At 47.2% G+C, this 14878-nt stretch overlaps 2 protein-coding genes and 1 long non-coding RNA gene across 8 annotated transcripts in view; 1 reads left to right on the top strand and 2 right to left on the bottom strand.

Moving 5' to 3' along the window:
• Positions 1-1628, bottom strand: part of WDCP (WD repeat and coiled coil containing) — a 12081-nt gene extending 10453 nt beyond the window's left edge. For all 3 annotated transcript variants that reach the window (XR_003907422.1, XM_029936344.1, XM_029936345.1), the window contains exon 1: positions 1556-1628. Coding sequence is in view for 2 of the 3 variants with exons in the window: in XM_029936344.1 (XP_029792204.1) it covers positions 1556-1581 (26 nt within the window). In the remaining variant the exon portion in view is untranslated. The remainder of the gene's footprint in view (positions 1-1555) is intronic.
• Positions 1629-2604: 976 nt separating this feature from the next.
• LOC115289157 lies at positions 2605-2924 on the bottom strand. The gene is made up of 2 exons (XR_003907421.1): positions 2799-2924; positions 2605-2672 (listed from the first exon to the last, which is right to left on the bottom strand). It is a non-coding gene; the product is annotated as an uncharacterized LOC115289157 (long non-coding RNA).
• FKBP1B (FKBP prolyl isomerase 1B) lies at positions 2706-13811 on the top strand. Of its 4 annotated transcripts, none has more exons than XM_029936340.1 (4): positions 2706-2726; positions 7338-7385; positions 11976-12088; positions 13205-13811. In XM_029936340.1, exons 3-4 carry the CDS (start codon positions 11978-11980, stop codon positions 13331-13333), a joined length of 240 nt encoding a protein of 79 aa, XP_029792200.1. In that variant the 5' UTR covers positions 2706-2726; positions 7338-7385; positions 11976-11977; the 3' UTR covers positions 13334-13811. The 4 variants fall into 4 exon arrangements, with proteins under 4 accessions (XP_029792200.1, XP_029792201.1, XP_029792199.1 ...); XM_029936341.1 differs by lacking the exon at positions 2706-2726 and adding an exon at positions 2784-2965; XM_029936339.1 differs by lacking the exon at positions 2706-2726 and adding an exon at positions 3180-3365.
• The last annotated feature ends 1067 nt before the right edge of the window (positions 13812-14878 follow it).

Raw genomic sequence — 14878 nt, 5'->3', positions numbered from 1 at the left:
TATCCTGGGATTCATGACCTGAGCCGAAATCAAGAGTCAGATCCTCAACTGACTCCTCCAGAGATATTTCTAATGCAGATTGAATAAATAATGATAACAGGTAGGATATGAGTGGTGAGGAAGAAAGGAGAATAAAGATAACATGCAAACTTTTGCTTGGGAAACTGTTGAACCATTCATCAGAGATATAGAAGGCAGAAGTGTGCTTCAAAGGTAGGAAAGGTGTGCAGTGTGTGAGAAATTTTGCATTAGATCTGCCTCATCTAAGATGTCTGTAGGTAGCAATGTGCCTTAGGCAGTCAGAGGTTAAGGATTTGGGAGTCACTGTCCTAAAGTAGGTAGTTAAAGCCAAAGCAGTGGACAGTCTGGCTGTGAAAGATCAGAGAGTCATGAAGACAAAGCCTTCAGGTGTTCCCCAGTTATTTTGTATCTTTTAAAATATTTAAATTCTGCCTGAGGCTAACTGTATACTTGGTCTCTCAACCCTGAGGGAGTTTTAGGGAATGAAAAGCCCACTGTTTTATTAGTTCAGGGGAGAGATGGTCAGAATCAGGACCTGCTGCTCAGCCTATGACCATTTAATTCTTGTTTTTAATCTTTAAAGACAACTCGCAGTGAGAATCAAGGGGCAAACTGGACCATTTCCAGTAGGTTTAAACAGAGCTACATAATCTCCAAGTTGTTTTTGTTTATTGTGGTTCCATTATAAAATACTTTCAAGTTCTTTACACTTTAAAAAAAAAATTAACACACAGAAAAGGTAAAAAGCTAAATTCAAGAAAAACCATTCATCCAAAGGGAAAAAATTACGACTACATCCCTCTGGGCTTTTTTTCCTATGTAGTTTTGGTTAAAAGTTTTTCAATCATAGAGTTTCATATCACAATATTTTCACTTATTATAGATTAGCATTTTCCCTTGTTTAAATTTTATAATTATTTTACTTTTTAATGTTTATTTTTGCGAGAGAGACAGTGTGAAAGCAGGGAAAGGGCAGAGAGAGAAGGAAACACAGAATCTGAAGCAGGCTCCAGGCTCTGAGCTGTCAGCACAGAGCCCCACGTGGGACTCCAACTTGTGAACTGTGAGATCATGACCTGAGCGGAAGTGGGACAGCTTAACCGACTGAGCCACCCAGGCGCCCCTATAAATCATTTTTAAGAGCCACTTAATATGCATTCAGTGAAGTCGCATAAGTTGTCCTCGCTGTGGAGACCCCTGGTTGTTGCCAACTTTACCTTATAAATAACTCTGTGATAAAGGTCCTTATGCATAAAGCATATTCTTCATTTCGAATAGCTTCTTTGGGATATATTCCCACAAGTATCACTAGTGAGCCACATGGAATATATTCAAAAGTTTAAAGCCACCCCTCGCTCGTCCTCAGCCGCAAGCCCTTTGCACGCGTGTCCCCTACTCCCATTCTCCCCATCCTCTCTGCACTCCTGGGTCTCCTCCCTATTCCCCAGCAAGTGCTGGCCCTTCCATCTCCCTCTCTGCCCACCCACAGCCTCCCAACACCAGCGAGGTTAGGCAGGAGCGGACGGAAAAATACCTTTGGCCTGACTGCCCACAGAACATAAGACTCCCGGGTACTGCAGATCTGGAGCCCCCGAGCGAATACCGGAAGTATCCGTTCCCAGGCCTCTGATAGGTGAGCGGTAACTGCGCAAGCCCTACAATGCCTTCTGCCTATTGGTTAGGGTCCTTCCCTCTGACCAATAAGCTCTGGAACTGCTACACAGATCTCTGGGAGGTGTAGTTTCTGCGAAATTCCATCTACTGTAAACCACCAACAATTTCGTCCTCCCTTAAGAAGGGTAGAGCCTTCGTCCACTTCTCGATTCTCCTAATCTGAGAAGTACAGGATCCCTAGAGTCAATACGGTTTCCTAACTTTGGGGAGGAGATGGGGTCAGGAGAATGGGAAGGTGTTGTGGACTTCTTTTTAAATGTGATAAAAATCTCCCCAGAAAAAATGTTCTTATCCGTACACAAAACATTGTCCATTCAACTGAAGGCTCTCCATAGACCTGTCCGAGTTACAAACCCCTGTTCTACACTTACTCGAAGGGTGCCTGCCCATGTCCATAGCCTAGGGACCTAGTGTGTCACTAGACTTTAGACCAGCTACACACCTGGAGACTCTGGGCCATGCCATGAAACAGCTGTTGTGGAATTTCAGATCTTGACCCTCATAGTACAGTTGACCATCATCTTTCTTGAACATCCAGTTTTGGTCTTTCAGCGATGCTGATAATCTAAAGTCTCTTACTTAAACACCTGGGAGAATGGGGGCGGGGGGATGCAAAGGCAAAACCTGCCAGGTTTTTCTCCCCGTGCCTATATTCCAGTGCCACTTAGCAGAATCATACTTTCACGTTAACTTGTGGAACAATGAATGAGAGAAGAATTAAAGTTCCATTTATTCTTCAAGCAAATGTTACCTCCTCCAAAGATATCTCTCCAGATTCCTGGAACTCTTTTGGCGTGGAAGAGGGGGCTCATGTTGTAACTTATTCATTCATTCCACAAGCACCAATCACTCCACGCTGTAACCAACTCTTGTGTCCCCACCCGTCACAAATGTCATTCTTTGACGACATAGAGTCTACCTCAATTTAATTGTCATCAGCAGGGCTCAGTTCTTTGCCTCAAAAGGTGGGAACCTACCTGTGAGTGGGGCAGAAAGAGGGGGGATGCTGATGGGGGTTGAGCGTGGTTGGGGTAAGGTAGTAACTGGTTTCCTCCCTCCCTTCCTCCCCTCCCCGGCTCCCCGCATCCCCAGATTGCTCTTACAATCCCGGCAGCCAAGCTAGAGTAGAAAGTACTTCTCAGATGCTTCCATAACGTTCTGAACTCCAAGGCAGTGAGCACATCTACAGAGTGTTGGTTTAGTTGCCGGCTTTCCCCTGGTCTGTGGGACCGGGTTGACTCCCCAGAGCTTAGCACAGAGTAGATGCTAGGTAAATTTGTGTGGAACGGATGGATGGAGGGACAGATGGGTGGGTGGAGGCGCGCGTGTCTCATGTCCTCCTCACCATCCTCCCCAGTTAACGACCCTTAGCCTGGCAAGCTCCGGAGCAGCCGCTTCAGGGTCCCTTCCCCAGGGCCCCGCCCCGGCCGACCCCACCTTTCCGCGCCGCTCCGCCCCGCCGCCCCCTTCCCCGTGGCCCCTCCCCGCGCAGGTCCCGACTCCCGCCGCACCTCCTCCGGCTCTGCAGTGGCGGCGGGGAGGCGAGCCGGAGCGCCAGCGGGGCCAGGGCCGGAGCCGAGCCGGGGTCGGGGCTGCAGCGGGGACCCTCGGAGGCGGGGCCAGTGGGACTGCGATGGGCGTGGAGATCGAGACCATCTCCCCCGGAGACGGTACCGGGCGGCCGAGCTGGGGGAGGAGGAAGGGTCCCGGGGCGGAGCCGGGCGGGCGGGGGTCTGATTCAGAGGTGGCGCGGAGGGTGCTGAATCGGAGGCGGGCACAGGATGAGGGCGGCGGGAGGAGACCCCAGACAGGATTGTTGGGGATCTAGCAGACGATCCTGCAACATCCCCTTCCGCGCCGGCTCACCTAGGGGAACGAAGGCGGCGGCCAGGAGGTGGGGGTCTGCGGCCCGCCACCGCCCCGGGGGCCTCGGGCGGGCGCGACCGCGGCTGGAACCTCTCGGTTATCCGCTCCTGCAGATTTCCCAGGGCAGCCTTTTAGTTCTGCTTTCCCTGCCCTGCTAGGTGAGCTCTGGAAACAGCTGGAAGGGTTCTCTTCTGTTTGGGGCAACCCTTTCCAATGCGCCCCCCTCCGGGCCTCCGGTCGGGCGGCCCCTGTGGGCTGGGCGGTGAGACGTTGTGGGGACCGAGCCAGTCTGGAAGGAAGAAGCGCTCCCTCCGCCTCTGCATCTCGCCTTATCCTCCCCGCCCCACTCAGCCTCTCCAGCCATCCTGTACCCTCCCATGGCTTTTCATTACCGTCTGCAAACCGATGGCCTCCAAACTTAAGCCTCCAGCTCAGATCTCCGACCTGGGTTCAAGGTGGTCCGTTTATCCAGCTGCTGCTCGACCTCTACCTGGATGTCCCACGGAGAGCTAATTCAGCAAGTCCAAAACAACTCATGTTCCTTGTCCTCTCCGCTTCCAGGCGCTCCTCTCTATTGCCCTTTCCCTGCCCCCAGGACTGGCACCACTCACTTCCCCAAGCCAGACATCTCTTGTATAATTGGGTCTGGATGTGCAAGAATAGCCAGTCTTAAATTTTTAAAATGAAACTTGATCCAGTCCAGAGTCCCCATTTCTGCAGCAGAATTTGACAGACAAATTTCATGTGAGACATAACTGACAACCCCCACCTTCCCTAGGAAATAAGAAGACTCTTGGTCCCAGGTCACCCTCCTTTTTAAAAGGCAGTGATTCCTAGAGGTCCCACCCACTACCCTGATCACCCAGGGAGGTACAGGCTAGGAACAGTGGTGCTGGGTACCAGGAGGCATCTTCCTGAGACCTTGTCACACCCCAGGGCACTGCCATTGAGTTCTGCCCAGGGGCTGGAGGCCTCTTCTCTCTTCCTTGGCTCAAACTAGCTTTTAGAGTTATTTGAGGGAGAGAGCACTCATGCCCAGGGTGCACACACACAAGCTGGGGGGAGACGGAGAGGGAGAATCCCAAGCAGGCTCCACAACGTTTGTGCAGAGCCAGATGGGAGGCTCCGTCTCATGAACCCTGAGATCATGACCTGAGCTGAAATCAAGAGTTGGGCACTTAATGAGCCACCCAGCCACCCTGAGGGAGATAAAATTTTTAGAGAAAGCCTGATAGAGCTTTGGCCTTATACTTTTAACAGTCTGAATTCTTGAGTCAAGAAAGCACAGAAGGACCAAACTACTGTACCGTTAAGCTGGGGACACCATCGTGGTTGAGCCCCACACCAAGTCCTTTCAAGTCCTGCTGAAAATCTCTAGGTTCCATCCCTATAGCCCCTCCCAGGTTCAGGCCAACATCACTTCTCACTTGGATTTCTGCACTTCCTCTAAACTGATCTTCCCACCTCTGGTGTCACCTCCCTGCCTTCCATCTGGCCTTCCTAACTCACCACCTATTTTTCACACTGTACCCTGTGGACTCTTTAAAATGCATATATAACTGTTCTGTCTCATTCTGCTCCTCGCCCCCTATCCCCACCTTGGGTTTTAATGAATCTCCCATCTCCTCGAGACAGATGGTCGTCCAGCCTAGTCTTACCTTCCATACTGGAGCCTCATCTCTTCCTACCAGTCCCTCCCACCACTACCACCATTTCCTCTAGCTTTAGCAAGCTGCCTGCGAAGTTGTTAAACACACCAGTCTTTCTGCAAATATTTATTGAATGTGTACTATGTAGTAGGGGTTAGAGCAATGAACTAGACAGGATCTCACTATTGCTTGATCTAGGCCTTTGAACATGCTGTTCGCTCTTCCCAGATTATCTCCCTTTACTTCCTCTGGCAAACTACTTATCTTTTGACTCAGTTTAACCGTGATCTCTTCTCAGATGCTTTTCCTGACTTCCATAGAGTCCTCTACATGTTGGCTCACTTGTTAGCCTCCCCGGTGCTTTGTTACCCAGGCTTGTGGCTTTAAATTTATAGCTCCAGTGCAGACGACCCCATCTGCCTATTGCAGTATAAACTCAGATAGGTGTCTAATAGGCATCTCAAAATTGCCAACTGCTCCTCCCCAGTCTTCCTCACCTGGAATTAGTTCCACTGTCATCCGGTTTGCCCAAACTGAAAACTCAAGCGCTGTACTCGATGTCTCCTTCTCTGTCATCTTAGACCCCATCTCTGCTCCATTAGCCATACCCCGTCAGTCCTGCTTCCCAAATATGTATCTATTTTGCTTACTTCTCTGCTGCCACCACGTTAATTCAAGCCATAATTGATTTCCTGTCTGGATTATCTCAATAGACACCTGATCGTCCATCCTACACACAGCAGCCAGAGTGATCTTATAAAATCTTAATTCAGATTATGTCATTCTCTTGCTTAAAACCCTCCAGTGGCTTCCTGTTGCACTTAGAATTAAATTGGGCTCTGCCATGCTGGGCATGATCCGGCTCTTTCCCACTTGCCTCCTTCTCCTTCCCTTCTTTCCAGTCACCAGGCCTCCTTTATATTCTGCAAATGCTCCAGTCCTTTCCTGCCCCAATGTTTGTGGCCTTGTAGCTCCCTCTTCCTGCAGTGCTTTTCCCAGCATTTTGGTCATTCTTCAAGATTCAGGCCAAATATCATGTTTTCTGAGAGGCCATCCTGGACCACCCTTTCTAAAACGGTCTCTCTCATTAACTCATCATTGTGTTTATTTCCTTTAGAGAATTATCATAATTCTCCAAACGAAACAATACTCATTTATTGTTTGAGTATTGTTTCATTTCCCTCCATTAGAATGTAAATTCCAAAGCTCTATGGCTTACTGCTGAGTCCCTGAAATCAGGCGCAGGCTTTGCATATAGTAGATATTCTGTAAATACTTGTGAATGATTTTGCTTATTGATCCTTGATTGCAGTCATCATCCTGCATTGTAATCTATTATTTATGGGTCTGTTTCCCTAACTTCACCATGAGTTCATAGATTGCTCTGTGTTTCCGGAATCTAGTCCATAGTAGGCTGTCAGTAAATGTTTGTGGAATAGGGGCACCTGGGTGTCACAGTCAGTTAAATGTCCAACTCTTGGTTTTGGCTCAGGTCATGATCTCACAGTTCGGGGCTTGAGCCCCATGTCGGGCTCTGTGCTGATGGCATGTAGCCTGCTTGGGATCCCTCCACTTTCTGCTCCTACCCCACTCGCTCTCGGTTTCTCTCTCCAAGTAGATAAAAACTTCAAATAAATGTTTGTGGTATGGATGAAGGAAAGTAAAAGGAGTGATCAAAGAAAGGAAAATAATGGGTGCCTGTGTGGCTCAGTCTGTTAAGCGTCCAACTTTGGTTAAAGTCATGGTTGGGAGCTGTGCTGACAGCCCAGAGCCTGGAGCCTGCTTTGGATTCTGTATCTCCGTCTCTTTCTGCCCCTCCCCTGCTGGCTCTCTCTCTCTCACACACACAAAAATAAACATTTCTTAAAAATTTAAGAAAGAAAAATAAAAAGGAGAGAGCAGAGTTGAGGAACCCAAGGGAATAAAGTTCAAATCAAATAAAAAGTCAGAGAGGTGAAGTGACTAATGTGCCCCATACAAGGCACAGAGCCAGAACTAGAGCCTTGGGCATCTCTGTGGTATGGAGGGGAATGTGGGCCAGAGAGCTGGGTCACAGTCGCATCTGAATGTCCCAGGTGACTTTTCCCAATGCCCTATTCATTCATCTGCCCTTATGTCTCCTTGCAGGAAGGACATTCCCCAAGAAGGGACAGACGTGTGTGGTGCACTACACAGGTAGGCTTTGCTCCCTCAGCCTTCACCCAGACCTGCCCCTCCCGAGGGAGGTCTCCCTTGTCGTACTCCTCTCCAGAGGTATCTGCTCCTAGATGAGGCCCAAAACCCAAGGTAGCCCCGTCTCCCTATGACCAGTTGTCCCCCACTTCTTGAGCCCGCCTTGTGGGCACAGGAAAGGGGGCTTGCAGGGTTACCCCTTCCCCATTTGTACCAGCAGGAGCCGTCTGTGGAGCCAGCGTCTAACTGAGCCAAGCACCTCCATTCCCTTCCCTCCATCATGGGCAGGGTGGGGTCTGGCCTTCCTGGTTCTGTCTCATATTTCGAAATCCCTTCTTGAAGCTCTGAGAGCCCTGATCTCTCAGACTCCCTTTTCCTCCTACAATATTACTAGAGAAGGGGAGGGTGGCTTCCTCAGTATTTCCTTTCGTTTTTCAGAAGTAGACTATTCAATTCAGCATGCTGTTATTGAGCACCTACTGTGTGCAAGCTGATGTGTGGGCAGTGGGGACACAGGGGTGAAAGGTACGGTTCCTTGCTTCTTTGGGGGCTGTGGAAGCAGAAGAGCAAAGTCATCAGAGGCTCTGCTGCCGTGTGACAGGCGGGGCAGCAGCAGTCCCCGGCTTAGGGCACTGTGGGACTTGGAGGAGAGCCCCACATCTCCAAGGACCCTTCTTGGATGCTCTGTATTGAAAGGTCGGGTGGGCTGAGGAACATTCTAGATGGAATTCCTGAGGACTACTGGCAGAAAGATCACATGCAGGTATTTGTTCCAAGAGAGGTGAATGCCTTGTGACCTGCTTCCCAATGTGACAAACTTGGTGACAGCCACTTAGCAGACAGCAAGGCCAGTTTAATTCCTAGGACATAGTCAGATGGGGCCATTTTTAGCAGTTCTCTGGGCCAGTGTGAAGTGCCAGGTTAATTCTAGGCAGACGGTGTGGGTATTTCTCAACAGCTGTGTTGCTGGGGGCTGGCGTCAGTGAGCTGGAGCTGTGTGTTATCTCCCTGTGACTGGCCTAATTACCATGAGTCCCCTGGGGCCTCTGACCTGTGTAATTGATTTATCTGTTCTACATGTTGTAGACAGACCAGTGCTTATCAAGTTACTAAAACCACAACATCCTTTTGCAAAGACTTTTCATAGTAGATACAAAGAGCAGGCAATGTACATTAAACACTAGCCTCAGCCACGAGTGTGGGGAGGGACTGTCTCCTCAAACCCAGCAGGAGACTGTATGGGACTTTTTGGTAAACTTTTTGCTTAAATATAAATACAGCAGAGAACATCAATCTAAGATGTACAGCTCAATGAAATTTTTCAAAGTGATCACACTTACATAACCATCACCCAGATCAACATGTACATTTCCAGCACCCCCAGGCCTCTCCCTCCTGCCTCCTCCCAGTCATCACACCCCCCGAAAGGTCCCTTTTTTTGTCCCTTTCGATTGGCTAGGCCTGTTGTTGAATACCATGTAAATGGGATCACAGAGCATGTACTCCTTTGTGTTTGGCTTATTTCACTCAATACTACATCTGTGAGATTTGTTCAGAGTCTTTGGTTCTTTTTTATGCCCATACAGTTCATTGTATGAATATACTACAATTTATCTTTTCTACAATTGATGAACATTTGGGTTGCTGATAGTCTTTGGCTATTATGAATACTATTGATTTCAGTAGTCTTGTAGGTGTCTTTTGGTGCGCTCATATGTACACATTTTGATTGGGTATACACCCTGAAGTGGAGTTATTTGGGCATAAGGTTATACCTATGGTCTACTTTTTTTTTAATGTTTACTTACATTTGATACAGAGAGACAGCGTGTGAGCAGGGGAGGGACAGAGAGAGAGGGAGACACAAAATCTGAAACAGGATCCAGACTCTGGGCTGTCCGCACAGAACCCAATGGGAGGCTCGAACCCACGAACTGAAAGATCATGATCTAAGCCAAAGTCGGATGCTTAACCCACTGAGCCACCCAGATGCCCCTACCTATGCTCTACTTTAACAGATACTGCCAAACAGCTTCCTTAAGTAGATGGGCCAATTTCCACTGCCGTTAGCCGTGCACGAAGGCTCCAGTTTCCTGTGTCCTCATCAACACATGGCATTATCAAGTTCTTGTTTTGTTTTTGGCCCACTTGGGTAGGTGCCCAGTGTATCTCATTGTGGTTTTGACTTGCATTACCCTGATGACTAATGAAGTTGAGTACCTTTTCATGTGCTTACTGGCCATTTGAATATCCTCTTCGGCCTGCTCAAATTTTGTCCAGTTTTGAAAATTAGGTTGGCTGCCTTTTACTGATTGATTTATAGGAATTTTTTTATATATTCTGGATATGAGTCTTTTGTTAGTTGCACTGATTCCAAGCACTTCCCATGTCAGGGCTTTTTTTCCCCCTCTCTTAATGGCATTTTTTTGAATGGAAGTTCTTAATTTTAATGAAGTCCTATGTATCAATTTTTTTCTTCATAGTACTTTTGTGTTCAGCTCAGAAATATTTGTCTATCCCTAAGTCATGAAGATATTCTTATGTTTGTTATCTTGTAGAAGCCTTATTATTTTATTTTTCATACTTACATCTGTGATTTCTCTGGAATTGATTTTTTTGTGTGCATAAAGTAGGGCTCAAGGTTCATTCTTCTCCATATGCTATACAGTAGACCCAGCAACATCAGTTTAAGAAAATATATCTTTTCTCTGTTGCATTGCTGTGACACCTTTGTCAAATCAAGTAACCATACAGGTGTTGGTCTGTTTCTAGGCTGCATTGTTTTGGCTGAACTTGTAGCTGTAGGTAACTGTATCTGGTCTGAAGTATATTAAGTCATATGAAATCTGAAGGAATCGGGGGATGAGAAAGTTAATTATCAAATGGAGTGTGTGTGTGTGTGTGTGTGTGTGTGTGTGTATCCATATGTGTATATGTCTGAGTATGTGTCTGTGTAATTGTATGTAGATTTGTGGATCTAAATATTTCCTTAGCATCTGTTTGACCATCAGGGTTTTTCTTCTGAATGTGCGTGCTTAAGTGCCCGCGAGCATGCATGAGTATCTCTGTGTATATGAATATCTTAGCAACCTGTGTGTATGCATGAGCTTGTGTAAGAACTCTTTCGTATAGGGTTTTCTCCTTTGCCTGATGTAGTACACAGGGCAAGAGTCCAATTTATTCTACCTTGAAAGTAGGAAATAATACTGTGCCTTGTATACATTTAAATTGTAGGAATTAGAGGAAGTAAAATCACAGATGCTTAGACAGTAAGCTTGTCCAGACTGCCCGTGTTAAACATGGCGTATCTGAAGCCACGAGAAAGGGAGTGATTTGCCTAACTTCACACAATGAGTTAGTGCCAAAATGAAGTCACTATCCAGTCTCTGAACTTACAGGCCAAATCTTTCTCTGGTCTCAAATTGGCTTTTGGCACGGTCTCTTTGGCTGCAGGAAGAAATCGTGGAAAAGCATTGTTAACAGGTCTGACCTTTGAACCAGTCACCGATAAGAACTAAAAATACCAAAACAGCTCTTGAGGGACACCTGGTTGTCTCAGGTGGTGACCTATGTGGCTCTTGATCTCAGGATTGTGAGTTCGAGCCCCACATTGGGTGCAGAGATTGCTTAAATAAATAAACTTAAAAAGAAAAAGAGAGAGAGAAACAGTTCTAGAACTTTAGACAGATGAAATGAGACAATATTTGTACATCAGAGATGACACCTAGCTAAGGGAGGCTGCAGACTATTAGAGATAGCACTGGGGTGTTCCAGGTTCAAACAGGCCCTTTCTAGAGGGTCTGGAGGCCACCATTGACTAGGTGGGTCACTTTACTCTGTTCATTGCAGGAGGGGATGATGTGGCCTTTGTTTTTTTGTTTTGTTATGTTTTGTTTTTTATGAGCAGGGGAAGGGGCAAAGGGAGAGGGAGAATCTTTTATTTTTTTTAAGTATATTCATTTATTACTTCTGAGAGGGAGAGAGAATGTGCACAAGCTGGGAGGGACAGAAAGAGAGAGGGAGACACAGAGTCCAAAGCAGGCTCCAGGCTCTTCACTGTCAGCACAGAGCCCGATGCAGGGCGACATCATGACATGAGCCAAAGTCGTCTGATGCTTAACTGACTGAGCCACTCAGGTGCCTGATGATGTGGCTTTGGGTTTTGCACTTTGGGGAAACCTTGGGAAACCAGGTAAGGACTCAGCCTGAGGCAGAACCATCCTCTCTGGGCACAGAGTGGAGACTGGAAAGGAGGAGTGAGAGTGGAGCAGAAGGACAAGTTAGAAGGTCCTCCTGTGCACAAGTGAGACATGATGGTGACTTGGTGTGGTCCCAGCGTGGTGCCGGTAGAAATGGAGAACGTAGAACATAGGTAGATTACAAAGATATGTAGGACTAAGTGAGAGGCCATATTGAGGGGGTGGTGCAGCAGAGTGAGGTACCTGGGTTCTTGCTTGGGCAGCAGGACGGGCAGGAAGAGCTGAAGAGGCACAGGTCTGTACAGAATAGGGATTCCGTTTTAGACATGTGGACCCAGAATGGGGGGTTAACTTGCGGCCACAGCTCTCCTCTGCCCTATTCTTGCTTTCACAGGAATGCTCCAAAATGGGAAGAAATTTGATTCATCCAGAGACAGAAACAAGCCTTTCAAGTTCAGAATTGGCAAACAGGAAGTCATCAAGGGTTTTGAAGAGGGTGCAGCCCAGGTAGGATAAGGATCCTCGTAAGGGGGGGTATTTGAGGAGTCGGAGTCTGGGCTCAGCACGCTGCCTCTGCCTCAGCACAGACTGCTCCGCTTTGACTCTACCGCGACGGCATGGTGACACCATCTAGTTTCAGCCCTTGGCTTTGTGCCCCCACTCCTACCCTTTCATTGCCAGCATGACTCCTTTAAGTCACTGGGGGCTCTCATTCCAAGCACATCCCTCCAGGCTTGCTCAGAACTGGCTCCATCGACCAGCTGTCTGGAACTGAGGCAGCCAGAGAGTTGGGGTGGGGTGGGCCAAGGTATTTTTTTTTAACTTAAAAAAAAATTTCAGACTTGCAAAAATATCCCAGAAATAGTTCCCGTATATTCTTTACCCAGCTCCCCCAAATGTTAACATTTTACATAACCATACTAAAAGGATCTCGTTACATTAATTTGTGATCAATTACACATTGGCATTGATGCAGTACTATTAAGCAATCCAGTCAAATGTTTGGGTTGGTTATTAAAATTTTTTAATCGATTTATTCAAATTTCACCATTTGTCCGACCAATGCCGGACGTTCTTTTTTTTTTTTTTCTTTTCTGGACGTTCTCGATGACTGCTGTGCAGAGCCCTGGTTCACACTCTTCCCCCTTGGTCTGTGAAGTCGTATGATGCCCTCTTAGTTAGGTCTCTTAGCCCTCGCCTCCTTGCAATGGCCTCTGAGTGCTTAACGTCTTTAATGGGCTGCTCCTGTCACCTCCTTGAGTGCATACTTATACACGTGCAGTTTATACACCCTCTTTAGGTTCTTTTGGAAGGGGGTGAGGAACAGTTAGGAATAACTTGAAGCCTTTGGGCCACGCACTAAACGAGTAACCAGCAGCGGTTGTTAGATGAATGGATTTGGGACTATTTTGTGGAAGTTAGTGCCCCACAGTGAAGTCTCTGCTCGTCTGAGGCAGAATCTAAATTCTGCATCACTTCAGTGTGCCACACAGAAAATTCATCTCAGATCTTCAGAGTTACCATGAGGATGGTTTGGGAAAATGCCATAGTTACCTTACTTTTTTCTTTTAAATCAAGCTGGGTCCTCTTTCTCCTCTCCCCATCTGCCCCCATCCCTGCTAGATGAGCTTGGGGCAGAGGGCGAAGCTGACCTGCACCCCCGATGTGGCGTATGGAGCCACGGGCCACCCTGGTGTCATCCCTCCCAATGCCACCCTCATCTTTGACGTGGAGCTGCTCAACTTAGAGTGAAGGCGGCAAGGAGCGCGAAGTGGCGGGAGATGGCTGCTGCTCACCTTCCTAGGCTGCTCTGCCACTGGGACGGCTCCTCCTGCTTGGGGCTCCTGATCAGCGCTAACCTCACTGCCCCGCGGCATAATCCATTCTCTGCCCAAGTTGCTCTGTATGTGTTCGTCATTGTTCACGCGCATCTTTGCTTAAGGAAACTTCCGTTGCAAATCAAAACATTTCAGGTTGTGCATTTTGCGTGATGCATGCAGTAGCCGTTTCTGATCACAGAACACAGATTTCTCGTTCGCACAATCTACACTGCCTTACTTAAGCCAGACACACAAGGTGCTCAGACATGAAATGTACATGGTATACACAGAGGGACTTGAGCCAGTTACCTTTGCTGTTACTTTCTCTCCTAGAAGTTCTGTTGGCTGCTGACTTACACAATGTCCTCTTTGGAAATGATATGTAAAATAAAGGCTCTGTGCTTGACAAATTCCTGTCCATCCTTATTATAGGAAGGAAGTGCTTTAAGGCCAGCTGCCCTTGGGAAAGAGTGGAAAGGAGGCTTCCAAGTAGCCAGGAATGATAATAAACATAATAGCTATGATGTATTTGTACACACTGGGCCTTGTTCTGTATATTTTTAAATAAAACTGCTACCAACCCTCTAAAGAGCCCTACAAGGTAAGTATTAACTTGCCACTCATCTTATAGCCTCAGAACTCTTCTCTGAATAACGAAAAGGAATGTATTGTTCAAACCCCATAGTCTAGCAGTCCAACATAGGATTTGAGCACTTTATGTGACCTTGCAACCCCTGTCTGTCTGGACTTGGAGAGTTCCCCTCACCCAGATGGAAAAGAGCACCGTGTGCCTGAGCAAGGGAAGGGGTGTTAGTCTTGGAGCCATACACTCACTCCTACTGGAAAGTTACTTTTAAAAAGAATGTGTGATTCTGAGTTTGTTTTTTTTATTGACTGCTTAGTTTCATCAGATTTGCTCTCACATTGGGGAATTCTGAGTAGAATGTAGGATGCTGAACTGGTCTTCACATAGACTTCTTATTTTCACCTGTATTTACTGCAACTTATGGGAATTCCCAGTTAGCTTTTAAAATCAGCCCACTCATTGCTGGTGGTGGGTTTGTCAGAGGAGCCTGGGGCAATGTGGTTAAGAGACTTTTCTTTTGACGGAGGTGAGGAAAGCTCTTAGCCATAGTCAGGGTTATTCTGTCAGTGAGGATTTAGAATTAAGATTGAGGAGTTAGTAGTACTTCATTTTCTGCGTAGATTCACATAATGTCATACATACAGGTCCACATGATCCTGGCTACTTCATCTACCCCTTTTGTCTCTAGGAAGTCCTGGCTATATTCCTTGGCCGAGGATCACAGAGTTAATAGGCATTGCTTTTAAGATGGACAAAATGAAATGAGACAGGGACTGCTTTACTTTTTATTTATTTTTGAGAGAGAGAAAGAGAGTATGAGTGGGGCAGGGGCAGAGAGAGAGGGAGACAGAGGATCTGAAGCAGGCTCTGTGCTGACAGCGGAGAACCCAA

This window comes from Suricata suricatta, chromosome 4, assembly GCF_006229205.1.
Source record: "Suricata suricatta isolate VVHF042 chromosome 4, meerkat_22Aug2017_6uvM2_HiC, whole genome shotgun sequence".
Taxonomy (NCBI): domain Eukaryota; kingdom Metazoa; phylum Chordata; class Mammalia; order Carnivora; family Herpestidae; genus Suricata; species Suricata suricatta.
The sequence above is the reverse complement of the archived record's forward strand: the minus strand, read 5'-3'. Positions and strand labels throughout refer to the sequence as shown.